Genomic DNA, 15,798 nt, shown 5'->3' with positions numbered 1-15,798 from the left:
ATATCTGTAATAAATATTTCATTATTTTACTGTAGATTTCTGGTGATAGACCCAGATCAAAATACACACAGAGATTCTTCATCTGAACACTATTTCTCTCTCATAATTCCACCCAACAAAATTACAGGAAAAAAGTGTAGTGATAAAAGTAAATTATAAATTAAAAAGTTATGAGTATACGTGTATCTTTTCACACTTTTGGCTTCCATGTGACTTCTTGCCGGTCTCTAATTGGTTACCTAACGCTTCTTCTTGAGGTGTAGCTCTCTGTATCTATTGGTGCTTTTTGTGTAATTCTTCCTTGAATCAGATTATTTTATGATACCTGTTATTCAAAGACATGGCCCTGGCAACCTAGATGCGCAGGCATAATTAAATTTTCAATTCAATTAAATTTTATTTATATAGCGCCAATTCATGAAACATGTCATCTTGAGGCACTTTACAAAGTCATATTGTAAAGTGCCTCGAGAGTCAAAGTCATAATCATATTATACAGACTGGTCAAAACCTTTCCTAAATAAGGGTACCAGTTGATTGCTTTAAAGTCCCAACAAGCAGCATTCACTCCTGGAAAAGCGTAGAGCTAAAGGGAGAGTCGTCTGCATTGTCCATGGCTTTGCAGCAATCCCTCATACTTGAGGAGAGAAGAGCACATTGAAAGAAAATTCCTAACTTTATTTATAAAATCCTAATCACAAGGTTTCCACTGGAGGAAAAAAAATGGATAGAGCAGCTTGGCAGCAGGTATGTGATCATGCATTGATTTATATTTAAGGAGAGTTCAGTGTTGTGTGGAAATCTCCAAATCCCCCCAAACCAAAAAGTGATAAGGAAGATTAACTCAACAGCAAAATATGGATGGGGAGATGAGCAACCAATAATTTTTTTATGTTTTATTTTTCTTTACAGTTAAAAATAATAACAAACATACAGAGAAAAACAAAGCAAAGTATAAAACAAAAAGACCAATTGTCCTCTTTTGTGCAACTGAAAAGATGGTCACCCTGTTGTAGGTGGACACATACAAATTACTGCCAAGGGCCTCAAATGATCTTGGATCGGCTCTGCAGTCAATTGCAGCGTAAGAGCTATTGCTTGGTCTATTGTTTGCGTGGGTCCATGACTTTTGGTTTCGTTCAACACGCAGGCCCGCACCTCTACTCTAATTCATGTCAGCAGGCTCTCCAGTGACACAGCGTCCAGAGGTGCACGCAACCGCGGCTGTCCTGCGCCGAGAGAGAGAGAGAGAGAGAGAGAGAGAGAGAGAGAGAGAGAGAGAGAGAGAGAGAGAGAGATAGAGAGAGAGAGAGAGAGAGAGAGAGAGAGAGAGAGAGAGAGAGAGAGAGAGAGAGAGAGAGAGAGAGAGAGAGAGAGAGAGAGAGAGAGAGAGAGAGAGAGAGAGAAAATTGCGCACACCCTAATCTTCTCCTCTCCCGCACAGATCCAGTGTGGCGCACTGACTGGCGGCAGTCCTCAGAAAAATTGGAAGTTTTCGCCAAGATATTCTGTATGAGAATCAGTCACATTCATGTCGACTCTGTTGGATACTAACCCGTCGATGCTATGGTTACCTTTATTACGGTAGGAGCATTTTGTATTATTATTGTTGTGGTGTTTTTTCTGTGTGCCAAGTTTTTTTTTCAGCCTTACATGGAAATTTGATAGAATGGAAACTGAGAATATGAACCTAATTCTGCAACAACTTTGAAAAGTTTCCAAAGAAGCGCTTTGAACATGTAAGCCGAGGTCAGTCAGATTTGGAGTTTTGCGTTCTAAAATCATATTTTACATTTCATTTCTATTGTCTCTCCTTAAGATATGTCCAGGAACATTAATGTATGCAGGTTGTGTTTGATTTCAAGTAGGAAAACAGTATAATGGAAGACGCGCATTGTGCGCTCCTTCAAGGCAAGACAGCGTGGACGCACTGATTTTTTTACTTGTCTCTCTTGTGTACAGGTAGACAAAAGGGATGTATTTCCAAACACACACACACACACACACACACACACACACACACACACACACACACACACACACACACACACACACACACACACACACACACACACACACACACGCACACTGAGAAATGCATATTGCTGTTAGGGACGCCGTTTGTTTTTAAAAGCCCCAGCAGTCAATGCTGGTGATCTGGTTCCGTGCACGCGAAAGTGGTTCAGCTTGCGCCTTTCGGTTCCCCACGCGTTAATTGTGGACCTTGCGCGCGGTTTGAAGGTGTGAAAGCTGATATGCAACAGATGACTCTCAAAACAAAGACAGGCTATATCTTCAATGTGTTTGTTTCAACCCCCTCTCCACCACCGCTGCGCTGCGCACAAACCGCTCCTACTACATGCGTGCATAATTGCATAATTGTTGGTGAATGCAAATAGTCCTGCTCAGAAAGGACAAACAAACTGTAAGACTGAACTATCTTTGGGGGGTTAACAGTTTTGGATCAGGTAAAACATGGGGCATGCAAACAAAATCCCCCCCCCCCCCCCCCCCAAAAAAAAAAGAAAAAAAAAAAGAGAGAGAGAGAGAGAGAGAGAGAGAGAGAGAGAGAGATTAATAGGTTTAAAAAAAAATGGAGAGCTGGGTTTTTTTCAATAGTTTATGGGTGGAGCTAATGGGAACTGCTTCAAGTATAGTACAGGCAGACGACAATGTGTTTTATTCACATTTTATGGTATAGGCCACTGGATAGCCAGTTGCCTTCAATCAATTTTCAAGTCTGGCCACTGTTTCTTTCTTGTGTTCTTGCGTAAATCAGTCAAGATGTTCATCTTGACATTATAAAACATGAATCTATGTGGAATTAAACTATTGAACTGTGGATCCATGTATGTTTATGGTCACTGTCTTGCTGCAAGGTAAACCTCTGCCCGAGTTGCAATTTTTTGCAGGCCGTAACAGGTTTTCTTCCACAATTACACTCTGTTCAACCCCATCCATCTTCCTATTAACTCCAATCAGCTGCACTGTCCACTGTACACTGTTCTTCAGAAGGAACAGGAAAGCTGATGAAAAGGATAACGTCGGGCATGTTATGGTCACATTTTACACATGTTGGAGATGCTTTTCTTTAGCAAGAATGGGAGAAAGGGTATGGGTTCCCACAGCATGATACTGCCACTTCTGTGTCAGCAGGAGATGTTGTGTTCAGGGTGCAGACTTAGACTTGACTCCATCAAGACTTCAAAATGCACAATTTTGGACTACATTTAAGTCTCTACTTACCAAAACCCCTTCTTCCACATGTTTGCTCTACATGGAGTATGTTAAAATGTAATTCTTCTTGTTGGATTTCAACAGGGGTTTCCATTAAGCATTAATTGTCCAGAAGACATGTGCGCTGTGGATTTGTGCAGTTCCTGCAGAGATCCCAATTGCCCTGTGGCTACTTCTCCAATTAATGTTCTCATGTCAGTTTAGGTGAACAATCCTTTTGCGTTATCATGTGATCTTCCCTTTTCAGATGATAGACTGAAAAGAGCTCCGGGACATATATTCAAAGCGTCAGTTATTGAACCTAAATGTGCTTTAAACTTGTCCACAACTTCCTCCCAGACCTGGCTGCTGTATTCCTTGGTTTTCGGGATGCTGTTTGTTTACTAATGATCTTTAACAAACCTCTGAGGCCAGAAACAGGGCAGCTGAATTCATGCAGAGATTAAATTACTCATGGGTGGAGCGCATTTCTGATGGAAATGTGCTCCACCCATAAGGTATCAGAGTAAAGGGGACTGAATCAGAATCAATATACTTTAATAATCCCAGAGGGAAATTGTTGTTTCAGTACAATCGCCATAACATAAACAAACAAACAAACTGAATACAAATGCACGCCACACTTTTCTATTGTATTTTTGTATTTCTATTGTTAAGAAAACCATGTGTCATTTTCCTTCCACTTGAATGATGCAAATTTAAACTATACAGACACCTGTGGTTTTAACTCGACAAATTGTGGAAACGTCAAAAGAGGTGTGAATACTTTAGTGCGTCACTATATTTCCAATTTGCTGCTATAAAACCTTTAGAAAAACCTTTACAAACTAAGAACAAAAAGGACTGTGCAACTTTCAAGCTAATGGTGCTGGCTGCCAAGAAGTCGAAGGTCAAAGGTCAAGAACAGTGCAAACTCATTCTCAAAAGAAATTATCTCAGACGCTGAACTTTGAACATATAGCAATGGACATGTTTATCATTGTGCGCTTGTGGTTAGGCTTTGCCGCTTGCATGCATCTTTGCCAGGAAGATTCTGGTATAGTGGTGCAATCTTTTAAGGTGCTTTATTAAAGTACACACATATGATCAAACCGCTTTCATGTTCCTGAGTTTGCTTCAGCCAAAAAACAGGGCGGTCTTGGCGGATCATCAGGGTTATTTCATCAGCATATGTTTCAGTTGCACTCCCATGAGTGACTGGGTCAGAATGCTATGTATTACATTTGTTTTTCACCTCTCCTAATGTCAAGCCATAGGTGCTATTTACCCCATTTCCAGAAATTTGCAAGGAGAATTTCTCAAAATAGGCACACCACGTTAGCTTGATCACTGTCTGCCTTGTGCAGGCAATTCAGATCTCTGTCAAAGATTTTCACCTCAATAAAAGGGAAAATCCCATTTAAACATTAGTTTAAAAGACTGATTGGAGCAAGTGCTCTGAAGTCCCAGCATCAAAGAATGTTAGCCTGACGTACACGATGCAAGTGACAAATAGCCAGTGAGGTTGAAATTGGGTATTGAAAAATAGCTGGGTAGCTGCATGGGGTCATGTCCAGTTCACTCAGATGAGAACAGACTGATATGACTAACGGAATGTTTGAGTGACGGACCTGCTGTATGTCATGGAAATTCAATTTCTTTGTTATGTCCGTCCGTCCGTCCATCCGTCCATCTTCAGTTTAGTTTGATTTGATTTTAGAAAATTATTTGAAGCACAGCTTTACTGATGCTGGTTTTATTAGCATTGCACGTGAGCATTACCACTTTGTGAAAAACACTTCTCTTATTCTGAAAATAAACTGTACTAAAAAAAAATATTCTGAAGTTGCAAAACTAAGGTTTACAAGTGCTCAGCTGAACATACATCAATTTGTGTTTTTTGTACAGCACTGTGGTCTCTGTGTATTTAAAGTGCTTTATAAATAAAGTTGGATTGGATTGTACTTTGCCTGATCAGTATGCTTTGTGTGAGAACTCTCAAAAATCTGTTAAATGTGTTCACGATGACAAAATCAATAGTACTTGTGCTCTAGCTACCAACTTCAAATGATTAGGCAGTTTACATTGGTTCTTTCAAACACTGTAAAATTTAGGCTCTTTAAATAGCAGCATTTTGGGAGCTTGTCTTTCATCCCATCACCATGTGGAACTTACAGCAGTTGTTTGTTTCTGAGTTTTTGTGTCCAAAAATACAAAATCTATTCCAGAATGTGTTGCGTCAGGTTTGGAGTGGAATCAATAGTAATATGTCACATTTAATTAGTACCAGCTGGCAAAATAGAGATCGGGAACCAAAGTGAATGCGACAATCCAAATTGTTTGAAAATAAAAACAAAACAGCTTGTTCTTTAATTAGATGAGGGGTTTGAGAATTTTTGGGAATGAATCTATTAGGTCATTCACCGAATGACTATAGTCAAATACTTTAGTTCAACCAAAAATAAATAAATATGCATTGATTTAAATATATGGCTATTCAGCTCTCAACAGGTATTAAGTGAAGGTAGGGGAAAACAGACAAAACGGTAATGTGCAGGTACAAAATAGGGATGAAAAGAGCAAACTGACCTGGAGCTAAGCATGGCATTTATAATCTTTGAACTAGCAGGTTAAAACCTAGGAAAATGTAACATAAAATGCATTAGAAAGAATGAAAACACCAGAATAGTGCTATGAAGAATTTTTGTTGCATGTTTGCCTATAGACATGCCTAAGCCTTTGATATTTTAGATCATGCAATCCTGATGTCGAAACTTGTATGTGTCGTCAGCATTAGTGGGATGTCCCAGTCTTAGCTCCCAGTATGATTGACTTATCTGTTCAGAAGGTTTTCTCTTCAGCAGCTCCCATCACTTGTGGCGCTCCACATGGGTTCATTCTGGGTCCACTGTGTTTCTCATTTTATAGGTTGTCTTTGAGATCTATTGTTAGAAAGCACGTCTTTGCTGATGATATCCACATATATTTAACTTTTGGAGGAATATTTTAGAATTTTGAAAATTGGGATTCTGTTGAGTAGTTAATACCTTCAATTGGCATTAAATAATAATTTACAATGCACTCTGACATAAAAGGAAAATATTCGTGAAATTGTATGGATAGAAGTGGCAGAGATGACAGTGAGCCAGCAGTACAAATATATTAAGTGGTAATGTCTAAACACATACTGTGAGGAAACATTACCTCCTGAAAGAGCAGCAGCCCTCCACCAATTTCGCTACAACTATAAAAGCACTCAGCAAAGCTTCTTGTCGGTTGTCATCACTTTTGAGAATGCCAAAGGGTTTTCACAATAAAGTCAAGTGGAGCTCAAGTATTTTAAAACAACAGAAAGATTTGTGCCAATATAGTGCTGGGTCAAGTATCTACATTATTTTGGAGTAGCAGGTTAGATAATATTTTTCTTCTGATCTTTTATTCTTTCTGTATGTTGTTGATATTTGTAACGGTGGCCCTGGGCCACTGTATAGTTGAGGTAATTCCCAGCATATTTGCAATACTTCACTCGGTGTTTGAGGTTTCTCCAATGCTATAGGCTTGCAGTCTTACAGTCCTGGCTGCTCCGGGATGGTTTACACATTTGGCAGAGTGTTTATGTGCTGCACATTCTTATGACTAGTTAGAGCAAAACAAGCTGCAAGGATGTGGATTAGATGGATCTTTGTTCTCAGTGGAAGTGTGTACAGGTAGTTCAACGCAGAAAGTCTGGACTTTCCTTCCTATAACCTTTACACTTTTTTTTTGTCCTAATCTTAATCATCAGCATTGCAATGTCCAACAATCCCCCTACTTGTTGTTTTCGTCCACATGCTACAATTCCCAGTGACAGAACAGATAGGGAACATGATCTCTAAAGGTGATGCTTCCCGGGATATTGGCAATGTCATGGTTCAACTGTCCTGCTGTCTGGTAATCTTCCTTCCTGTGCCAGCAATCTTCATAATCATTTAATCCCTCATCTGGATCTTACCTTCCCTATTTTTCCAACTCTGTTCTCAACACACTTCTCCCTCTTAGCCTATTTTCCTCTCTGTGCTTTCACAGCAAAAAGGAAGTCTTTTTGCTATATACATCAGTGACGTGCAGTCGGGGGAGGCAAGTGAGGCCAGGCCTCACTTGTCATCATGGAAAGAAAGAAAATATATAATGATGATAACATAATATAAATTTGTGATTCACTCAGTCATTTGTAATAAAAGTTCTTTTTTTAATCTAATTTCATAATTTTTTATCATATGCTATTTAAAATCGCAGACTTCTCGCTATTTTTCATGTAAATCCTTGGTGGCGCTTGATAGCGAAGCCAGTGAGGATGCAGCGAGCTTGGCCTCCCCTGGGATTGCGCAATCCCATGTTAACTGCGCTGGCTTCCGTTCTGTGAATGCAGATCATACATTCAATTGTTCAAACAGTTATGAACTGATTTTCCACAATTTAATATACGTGGATTACGAATTGTGATTGGTCATCAAACTGTATTCAGGTAACATGTTTTCGTGCGCTGCTGGGCGATCATAACCGGCAAAGAACTGTTTGTAGGTGAGGCCGGCAGTTCCTTGGCTTCTAGGCAGGGGGTGCTCAAGTATGGAGCGATATTTGTGCCTTCTGATTGAGCGCACAGGAACCAATCCGAGCCTACAGTGAGACAACATGCGCACGCTTAAAACCGGTCTGGCGCTTGCTTAACTTTGAAAAACTCTTCTCAACCCACTGTCCTCCTTGCGCTCAGTTCCATCTCTGCTCGCGCGCTCGACCTTTTCCTTCCACGCTCAACACCAGCTGTGCGCTTGCTCAACTCTGTCTCTACGCTCACGACTTGAAAATGTCCAACTCACCAGTCAATCACAGACAGGTTTCTTTCCATCCAATCAGAGAATGGCTTGCAAATACTGCATTCAGATGGATTAAATCAAAATGCTGCAGCTTTTGGCAGAAATTACTAAAGATAACGGTGGGATTGAAGAAAAAAAGAAAAACAAATAAACAGTTTAATATTTTAGCCTAAAATATTTAGACGACAAGTTTTGCGCGGATCGACTCGCGGAGCCGTAGTAGTAGTAGTAGTAGTAGTAATGGTAGTAGTATCATTAGTAGTTGTTGTAGTATCAGTATCAGTATAAGTAGTAGTAGCAGTAGCAGCAGTAGTATCATTAGTAGTAGTAGTAGTAGTAGTAGTATCAGTAGTAGTAGGAGTAGTATCGGTTGTTGTTATAGTAGTAGTAGTAATATCAGTTGTATCAGAAGACTTTGAAGGAATTTGAAGAATTTGAAAGATTTGAAGAATTTGAAGATTTTTAAAAATTTGAAGATTTTTAAAAATTTGAAGAAATTGAACCATTTGAACAATAAGAAGAATTTGAAAGAATTTGAAGGAATATGAAAAATTTGAAGAATTTGAAGGAATTTGTAGTAGTAGCAGTAGTAGTAGTAGTATCAGCAGTACTACTACTAGTAGTAGTTGTATTAGTAGTAGTAATAGTAGTAGTATCAGTAGTAGTTGTTGTAGTAGCAGTAGTAGTAGCAGTAGCAGCAATAGTATCATTAGTAGTAGTAGTAGTAGTAGTAGTAGTATCAGCAGTAGTTGTAGTAGTATCGGTAGTAGTAGTAGTAGTAGTAGTAGTAGTAGTATCGGTTGTAGTAGTAGTAGTAGTAATATCAGTTGTATTAGAAGAATTCCCAGTGACAGAACAGATAGGGAACATGATCTCTAAAGGTGATGCTTCCCGGGATATTGGCAATGTCATGGTTCAACTGTCCTGCTGTCTGGTAATCTTCCTTCCTGTGCCAGCAATCTTCATATTCCTTAAATCCCTCATCTGGATCTTACCTTCCCTATTTTTCCAACTCTGTTCTCGACACACTTCTCTCTCTTAGCCTATTTTCCTCTCTGTGCTTTCACAGCAAAAAGGAAGTCTTTTTGCTATATACATCAGTGACGTGCAGTCAGGGGAGGCAAGTTAGGCCAGGCCTCAGTTGTCATCATGGAAAGAAAGAAAATATATAATGATGATAACATAATATAAATTTGTGATTGACTGTCATTTGTAATAAAAGTTATTTTTTTAATCTAATTTCCTCATTTTTTATCATATTCTATTTAAAATCGCAGACTTCTCGCTATTTTTTATGTAAATCCTTGGTGGCGCTTGATAGCGAAGCCGGTGAGGACGCAGCGAGCTTGGCCTCCCCTGGGATTGCGCAATCCCATGTTAACGCAGTAGCAGCAATAGTATCATTAGTAGTAGTAGTAGTAGTATCAGTAGTAGTTGTATCGGTTGTAGTAGTAGTAGTAGTAATATCAGTAAGTAAGTTGTATTAGAAGAATTTGAAGGAATTCGAAGAATTTGAAAGATTTGAAGAATTTGAAGCATTTGAAAAATTTAAAAAAATTTGAAAAAATTTGAAAAAATTGAAGAATTTGAAAAATCTGAACCATTTGAACCATTTGAAAAACTTGAATAAGAAGAATTTGAAAGAATTTGAAGTAATATGAAAAATTTGAAGAATTTGAAGAAACATTTCAATGGGAGCAAAAAACACACAAAAAGTACAAATACTTCTAAAACTTTAAGTCTCCCCTACCGGGATTCGATCCCATGACCTTATGTATGCAAAGCCTGCACTTTCCATCTGAGCTATACTGTAGTCATATATGGGTATGCTTTTCTGGGAACATAAGAGCTTTGGTCCCCCATTGAAAAGCATTGGATATTTGACACCTCATAGCTTGGAGATGCTTTATGTGACGTTGGCCAAATTTCTTTTGGAGCTTTCTCTCTGAAGAAAGTACAAACTCTGTGAAGCAGAAGTTTGTACGAGCTTCCTAGAGCTACTTCCAGTTAGCAACATGCTAACCATTAGCCGCTAACAAGGTTGTGTTCAGTATCACCGGGTGATTGTACTCTGTCAGTTTGGTCAAAATTCTGTACTGGGAAGTGCCTCAAAAAGGGGTGCCAATACTTAATGTCACCAAGGCTCACCCAAAGGCCATGGCTAAGATCTGCCTCCTTTAGCAACTCAGCCTCACAAATGTGGGCCCAGAACCCAACATTTGACCAAAATGGTCAGTAGCGCCATTTCCCACAGGTGGGTGGTGCTGTATTGGCCAATTGGGTCGTGTCTGGGCATCATGCCAGGTCCTTTTGGAAGCAAAGGCCCAATAGGAAAGCATGTGAAATCCAAAATGGGGCAGAAAAGTGACACATGGCTGATAATCACTTGAAAATTTTAAAATGTTAAGAGGAAGTGACTGTGCAAATTTCAGATTCCTACATTAATCACAGCCACTGCAGTGGATGTCGAAAGTTGCCATTCTATCCCAATGGAGGCTGTCCCTCTGGCCCTCAGAGTTCTGTCGTCATGGAAACTCGCTCACACCTACAGCGGGCCATTCTACTGAAGTACAGACACTTTGCTCAGAATAAGTCCCATTGGATTATAACGGAGAACTTTGCCTCGCACAACACTTTAAATCTCCTGATCCGTAAATAGTAGAGACGTAATTTTTTCAGCGTTTATTTCGTAACGGATAGGAGAACAAGACAAACTATCGTTTTCTGCAGAAGATGCAGAAAACATTGAAATCAGATTTGAAGAATTTGAAAAAAATAAGAATTTGAAGAAATTTGAAGAATTTGAAAAATTTGAAGAATTGGAAGAAATAGAAGAATTTGAAGGAATTTGAAAAATTTGAAGAATTTGAAGAAATTTGAAAAATTTGAAAATTTTCAAAAAAATTGAAGGAATTTGAAAAATCTGAAATAATTTGAATGAATTTAAAAAATTGAAGAATTTGAAAATTTTAATGAAATTTGGAGAATTTAAATTTTTTTTAAGGAATTTGAAAAATGTGAAAAATTTGAAGAATTTGAAGATTAAGAACAACTAGAAAATTTCTGAAGAAATTTACCAAGGCGCCTGCCTTGTGGTACCGTCAAAAATAGTAACGGGAAGTAACCCTGCGAATTTCAGCTTCCTACAGTCTTCACAGCACCTGCAGTGGCCTTCAAAAGGTGCCATGTTAAGTCAATGGACCTCCTAGAAGCCTCTGCCTAGCAGCATGGTCATGGAGACTCCCTCAAAGCTGTAGCCCTCTATTTGTCTGTAAAGGCAGAACAACCCCGGCTAAGCAGAAGTTGGTAGGACCTTCCTAAAGCTACTTCTGGTTAGCAACATGCTAACTGTTAGCCGCTAGCATGGTTGTCATCAGTATCACCTGGTGATTGTACTCTGTCAGTTTGGTCCAAATCCTGTACTGGGATGTGCCTCGAATAGGGAGAAAATACGTTGTTTATAACGTTGCCATGGTAACTCAAAATGGCTGGTGGTACAAAAAAATACTTCATGGGATCAGCACACATGTTTTGTTATACACACTGTGGGGATTATAATCTAAAACTCTAAGTCTCCAACAACGGGATTCGATCCGATGACCTCTTGCATGCAAAGCCTGAACTTTCCATCAGAACTTTACTGTAGCTATATATGGGCATGCATTTCTGGGAAGATAAGGGCTCTCGTTCCCCATTGAAAAGCATTGGATGTTTGACACCACATAGCTTGGAGATGCTTTATGCAACGTAGGCCAAATTTCTTGTGGAGCTTTCTCTCTAAAGGAAGTACAGACTCTGTAAAGCCGAAGTTTGTACAAGCTTCCTAGAGCTACTTCCGGTTAGCAACATGCTAACTGTTAGCCGCTAACAAGGTTGTGTTCAGTATCACCGGGTGATTGTACTCTGTCAGTTTGGTCCAAATCTTGTACTGGGAAGTGCCTCAAAAAGGGGTGCCAACACTTAATATCACCAAACGTGGCCAAAGTTCATGGGTCAGATTGGCCTCCTTTAGCAACTCAGCCTCACAAATGTGGGCCCAGAACCCAACATTTGACCAAAATGGTCAGTAGTGCCATTTCCTACAGCTGGGTGGTGCTGTATTGGCCAGTTGGGTCGTGTCTGGGCATCATGCCAGGTCCTGTTGGAAGCAAAGGCCCAATAGGAAAGCATGTGAAATCCAAAATGGGGCAGAAAAGTGACACATGGCTGATAATCACTTGAAAATTTTAAAATGTTAAGAGGAAGTGACTGTGCGAATTTCAGATAAATTCATATTGAATTTGAAATTGAATATGAATTTATTTACATGTTGAATTTATTTCAGTCAAATCGCTCTTTCGAAATCTCTTATCTCAGTTTAATTTCACTTGCACTCATAACACACATGATATATCATCAGAGAAGATTCTAGAGACAAACACAAAATGCATCCCCTGAAAAATTTTGATAATTTGCTGCTGTAATATTATATTATATTATATGTAATATTATAGATTTTTCACAATAAAAAGCTAACAGATGTGCATAATCAAAAAATATCAGAAATACAATTATAGAGCATTCAGTATTGTAAAAAAGCCCACGCTGTTTCTGGATAAATACATTACTGTATGAGTTAAGTTCTATTCCGTTTTATGCCTCTTTCCTTGTAAGTTTGAAATGTCCCATGCTCCTGAATGCACCATGGCTTTCTGACACTCGCGAAGGCATCACACTGGTCTATGAACGCTGTGCTGTGCAGATGCACGTTTGATCTTCTGCTTAAGACAAAGCTTTGCAATTTCAAAACTCACATCGGCTCTCACGGTTAATAGTTGTGTGTGAATGACAAGAGACCACAACAAATAAATCAGCCGTACCTCGGATAAAAACTTTAGATTTAATGTTGTTCATAACACCCGTAGCCCTGCGACAGACTGGCGACCTGTCCAGGGTGAACCCCGCCTCTCGCCCGGTGAACGCTGAAGATAGACACCCGCAACCCCCACAACCCCATGAGGGATTAGGCGGATCAGAAAATGTATGGATAACACCCGTAATTTTGTAAACAAATCTGCCAAATAACAACAGTTTTTTTCCCCACACGAGGTTTAATGAAACGTTTTGATATCATTAATTTAAGAACAAGTAACTGCGTTGGTCACATTTTAATCCGTTTTCTTTGTCGATATTCAGTTGTACAGAGCGAGGCGCGCACCCGCGACAGGGGTGCATATCTCGGCAGGCATGCACTTTTCGGCAAACACCGGTCTGTGTTTTGATCGGAAAAGTAGCATCGCGGTTGGAACAAGGAACCCAATCACTCGTTAATGTTGCTCTCAGTGGAGACAGATGCAAAGGTAATTTTTGGGATGTATAATTGGGGAAATGTAGGCGGCGGCAAGAGCTGCCATAGACGGCGATTTGCCGCCGTTGCCCGGCTACTTTTGACTGCCCTGATATATATATATATATATATATATATATATATATATATATATATATATATATGAATAATTTCCCTTATACAAAATCTTAATTGCGACTTCTAATCTGGACACGGTTGTATCTGGCTGTGTATGTGTACAAATAATCTAAATGAATCCCAGAAATCTTGCAAACATTCCAGTGAACATCTGTTCACAACACTTTGACTTTCCAGGCTGGTGACTCCTTTTGTTTTAGTTTGGTGACTGATGGTTACTTTTGCATGTATATGTATATATATATATATATATATATATATATATATATATATATATATATATATATATTCAAAGGTGTTCTTTCTGGTTAGAAAAACCCGCTGGGTTTCCTTGTGTCCTTTCACCAAACTGACCCCTCACAACAGTAACACCCAACACACCTTTATTTAAGGTTCCTTTAAGTTGACTGACCGTGCTAACAGATTGCAGACAGACTCAGATGAGATTCTGTTGGTAGACCCACCTCATTATCTACTCTGAAAGAGACAACTAGGAGTGACTAATGTGGCCACCTTTGATATTTGAGCTGGCAGATGTTCAGGTGACCCGAGGGCACAACCTGCTGCTTTAAACACATTCTCAAGCCCAACCTACACAAATCCAATCCCCTACACTTGTCCATGCATTCGGCTTCACCTTAACGCTAACATAATACTAATCCCATCTTTAATCTTCACCTGGAAGCAAAACATCGCTGAAAACTAGCCTGGCTAATGGAAAAGAAAGTATTTTGTTCAGTTTACTGACCCATCTTATTTTAGCTCTTATAGTTGGATATCTGGGTTTGGTAGCCATTATAAAATTGAATAAAATTAGGATGTGCAGTTCTGTAAAAATAGAATTACAGGTAACCTTTTTTTGTTGATACTTTCTTTACCTTGTTCAGATCATAAAACTAATGTTTCATATCAAAGATAATGTATGTAAATTAAAAACATAGTTTCCAAATTTTTATTTAATTTATTAAATAAGAAACAATCCAAACCTAACTGACTCTACATGAAAGCATAACTCTGCAATGATGCATCTGGGGTAACAAGATGCACACCATCCAAAAGGATTCCATTTCGTCTTTTCAGTGCACATAATAGTTACCCAGAACTGTGCAGTCTAAGTCTTGGGGACAGAGAGAACTTCCCCAAATGTTTAAAGGTTTAGGTTCTTCTGGTAAAAGAGCTGGTTTGGTTTGATACAACCTCTGTACCAACCCTGAGCCCTGTCATTAAAAATGTTTCATCCAGTTAATGGATGATTTGATTTGTTTAACCAAACCGATCATCTAATTTATTTAACTATCTCTGCAAACTCAACTCAACTCAAACTTTATTTATAAAGCACATTTAAAACAACCGGGGTTGACCAAAGTGCTGTACAGAAATCACAGTTGAAGAATATAAGATAAAAACTGAATGCTAAAATACATAAACACAATGCAAAAAGAAAAATTGAATGCAGATAAAATATAATAGGATAAATGTTTCAATTTAAATAAAATAAATGTTAAAATAAAATATAATTTTGCCAAATGTCCACCTAGACTTGATTAAAAGCCAGGGAGAAGAAATTTGTTTTTAGAGAGGATTTAAAAACCTCCAAGGAGCCTGCCGATCGAATATGCCAAGGCAAGTTATTCCAGAGTCTCGGTGCCGCTGCCATAAAGGCGTGGTCACCTTTGGTTTTAAGTCTGGTTTTAGGCATGGCTAGTAGCAACTGATTAGAGGATCTCAGTGTTCTGGCCGGGACATGGATTTTGAGAAGCTCAGTCAAAAACTGGGGGGCTAGACCATTAAGAGCTTTAAAAACAAACAATACAATTTTAAAATCTATTCTTAAAACAACCGGAAGCCAATGCAGCGAGGCTAGAACAGGTGATATGTGGTCACGTTTACGTGTGCCAGTAAGGAGACGGGCAGCTGCATTTTGTACCAACTGCAGACGGTGTAAAAGTGAGTGGTCCAAGACAGCATATAATGAATTACAGTAATCCAATCTTGTATTAATAAAAGCATGGATTACAGTCTCCAGATCTCTGCGTGGCAGATACCCTTTCACTTTTGATAAAATTCTTAACTGGTAAAAACTGTTTTTTACGACCGAACTAACCTGGCGATCGAATTTCAACCTGTCATCAAATATTACACCAAGATTTTTTACTGATGATCGAATGTTAGGTGTAAGAGGGCCCAAGGAGCCAGGAGGAAAAACAGCTGGACTACAACCAAACATAATAATTTCGGTCTTATTTTCATTCAGATTTAGAAAGT

The 15,798-nt window shown here is 38.9% G+C and overlaps 1 protein-coding gene across 1 annotated transcript in view; it reads left to right on the top strand.

The window, feature by feature from the left end:
- The first annotated feature begins 1,419 nt into the window (after positions 1-1,419).
- Positions 1,420-15,798, top strand: part of ntf3 (neurotrophin 3) — a 103,809-nt gene continuing 89,430 nt past the window's right edge. Inside the window, exon 1 of the mRNA XM_036132399.1 lies at positions 1,420-1,584. Within this exon, the coding sequence (XP_035988292.1) occupies positions 1,567-1,584 (18 nt within the window). The 5' untranslated portion in view covers positions 1,420-1,566. The remainder of the gene's footprint in view (positions 1,585-15,798) is intronic.

Source organism: Fundulus heteroclitus, unplaced genomic scaffold, assembly GCF_011125445.2.
Source record: "Fundulus heteroclitus isolate FHET01 unplaced genomic scaffold, MU-UCD_Fhet_4.1 scaffold_50, whole genome shotgun sequence".
In the NCBI taxonomy this organism is placed as follows: Eukaryota; Metazoa; Chordata; class Actinopteri; order Cyprinodontiformes; family Fundulidae; genus Fundulus; species Fundulus heteroclitus.
Note: the sequence above shows the minus strand (reverse complement) of the source record. Positions and strands in the feature narration are given on the sequence as shown.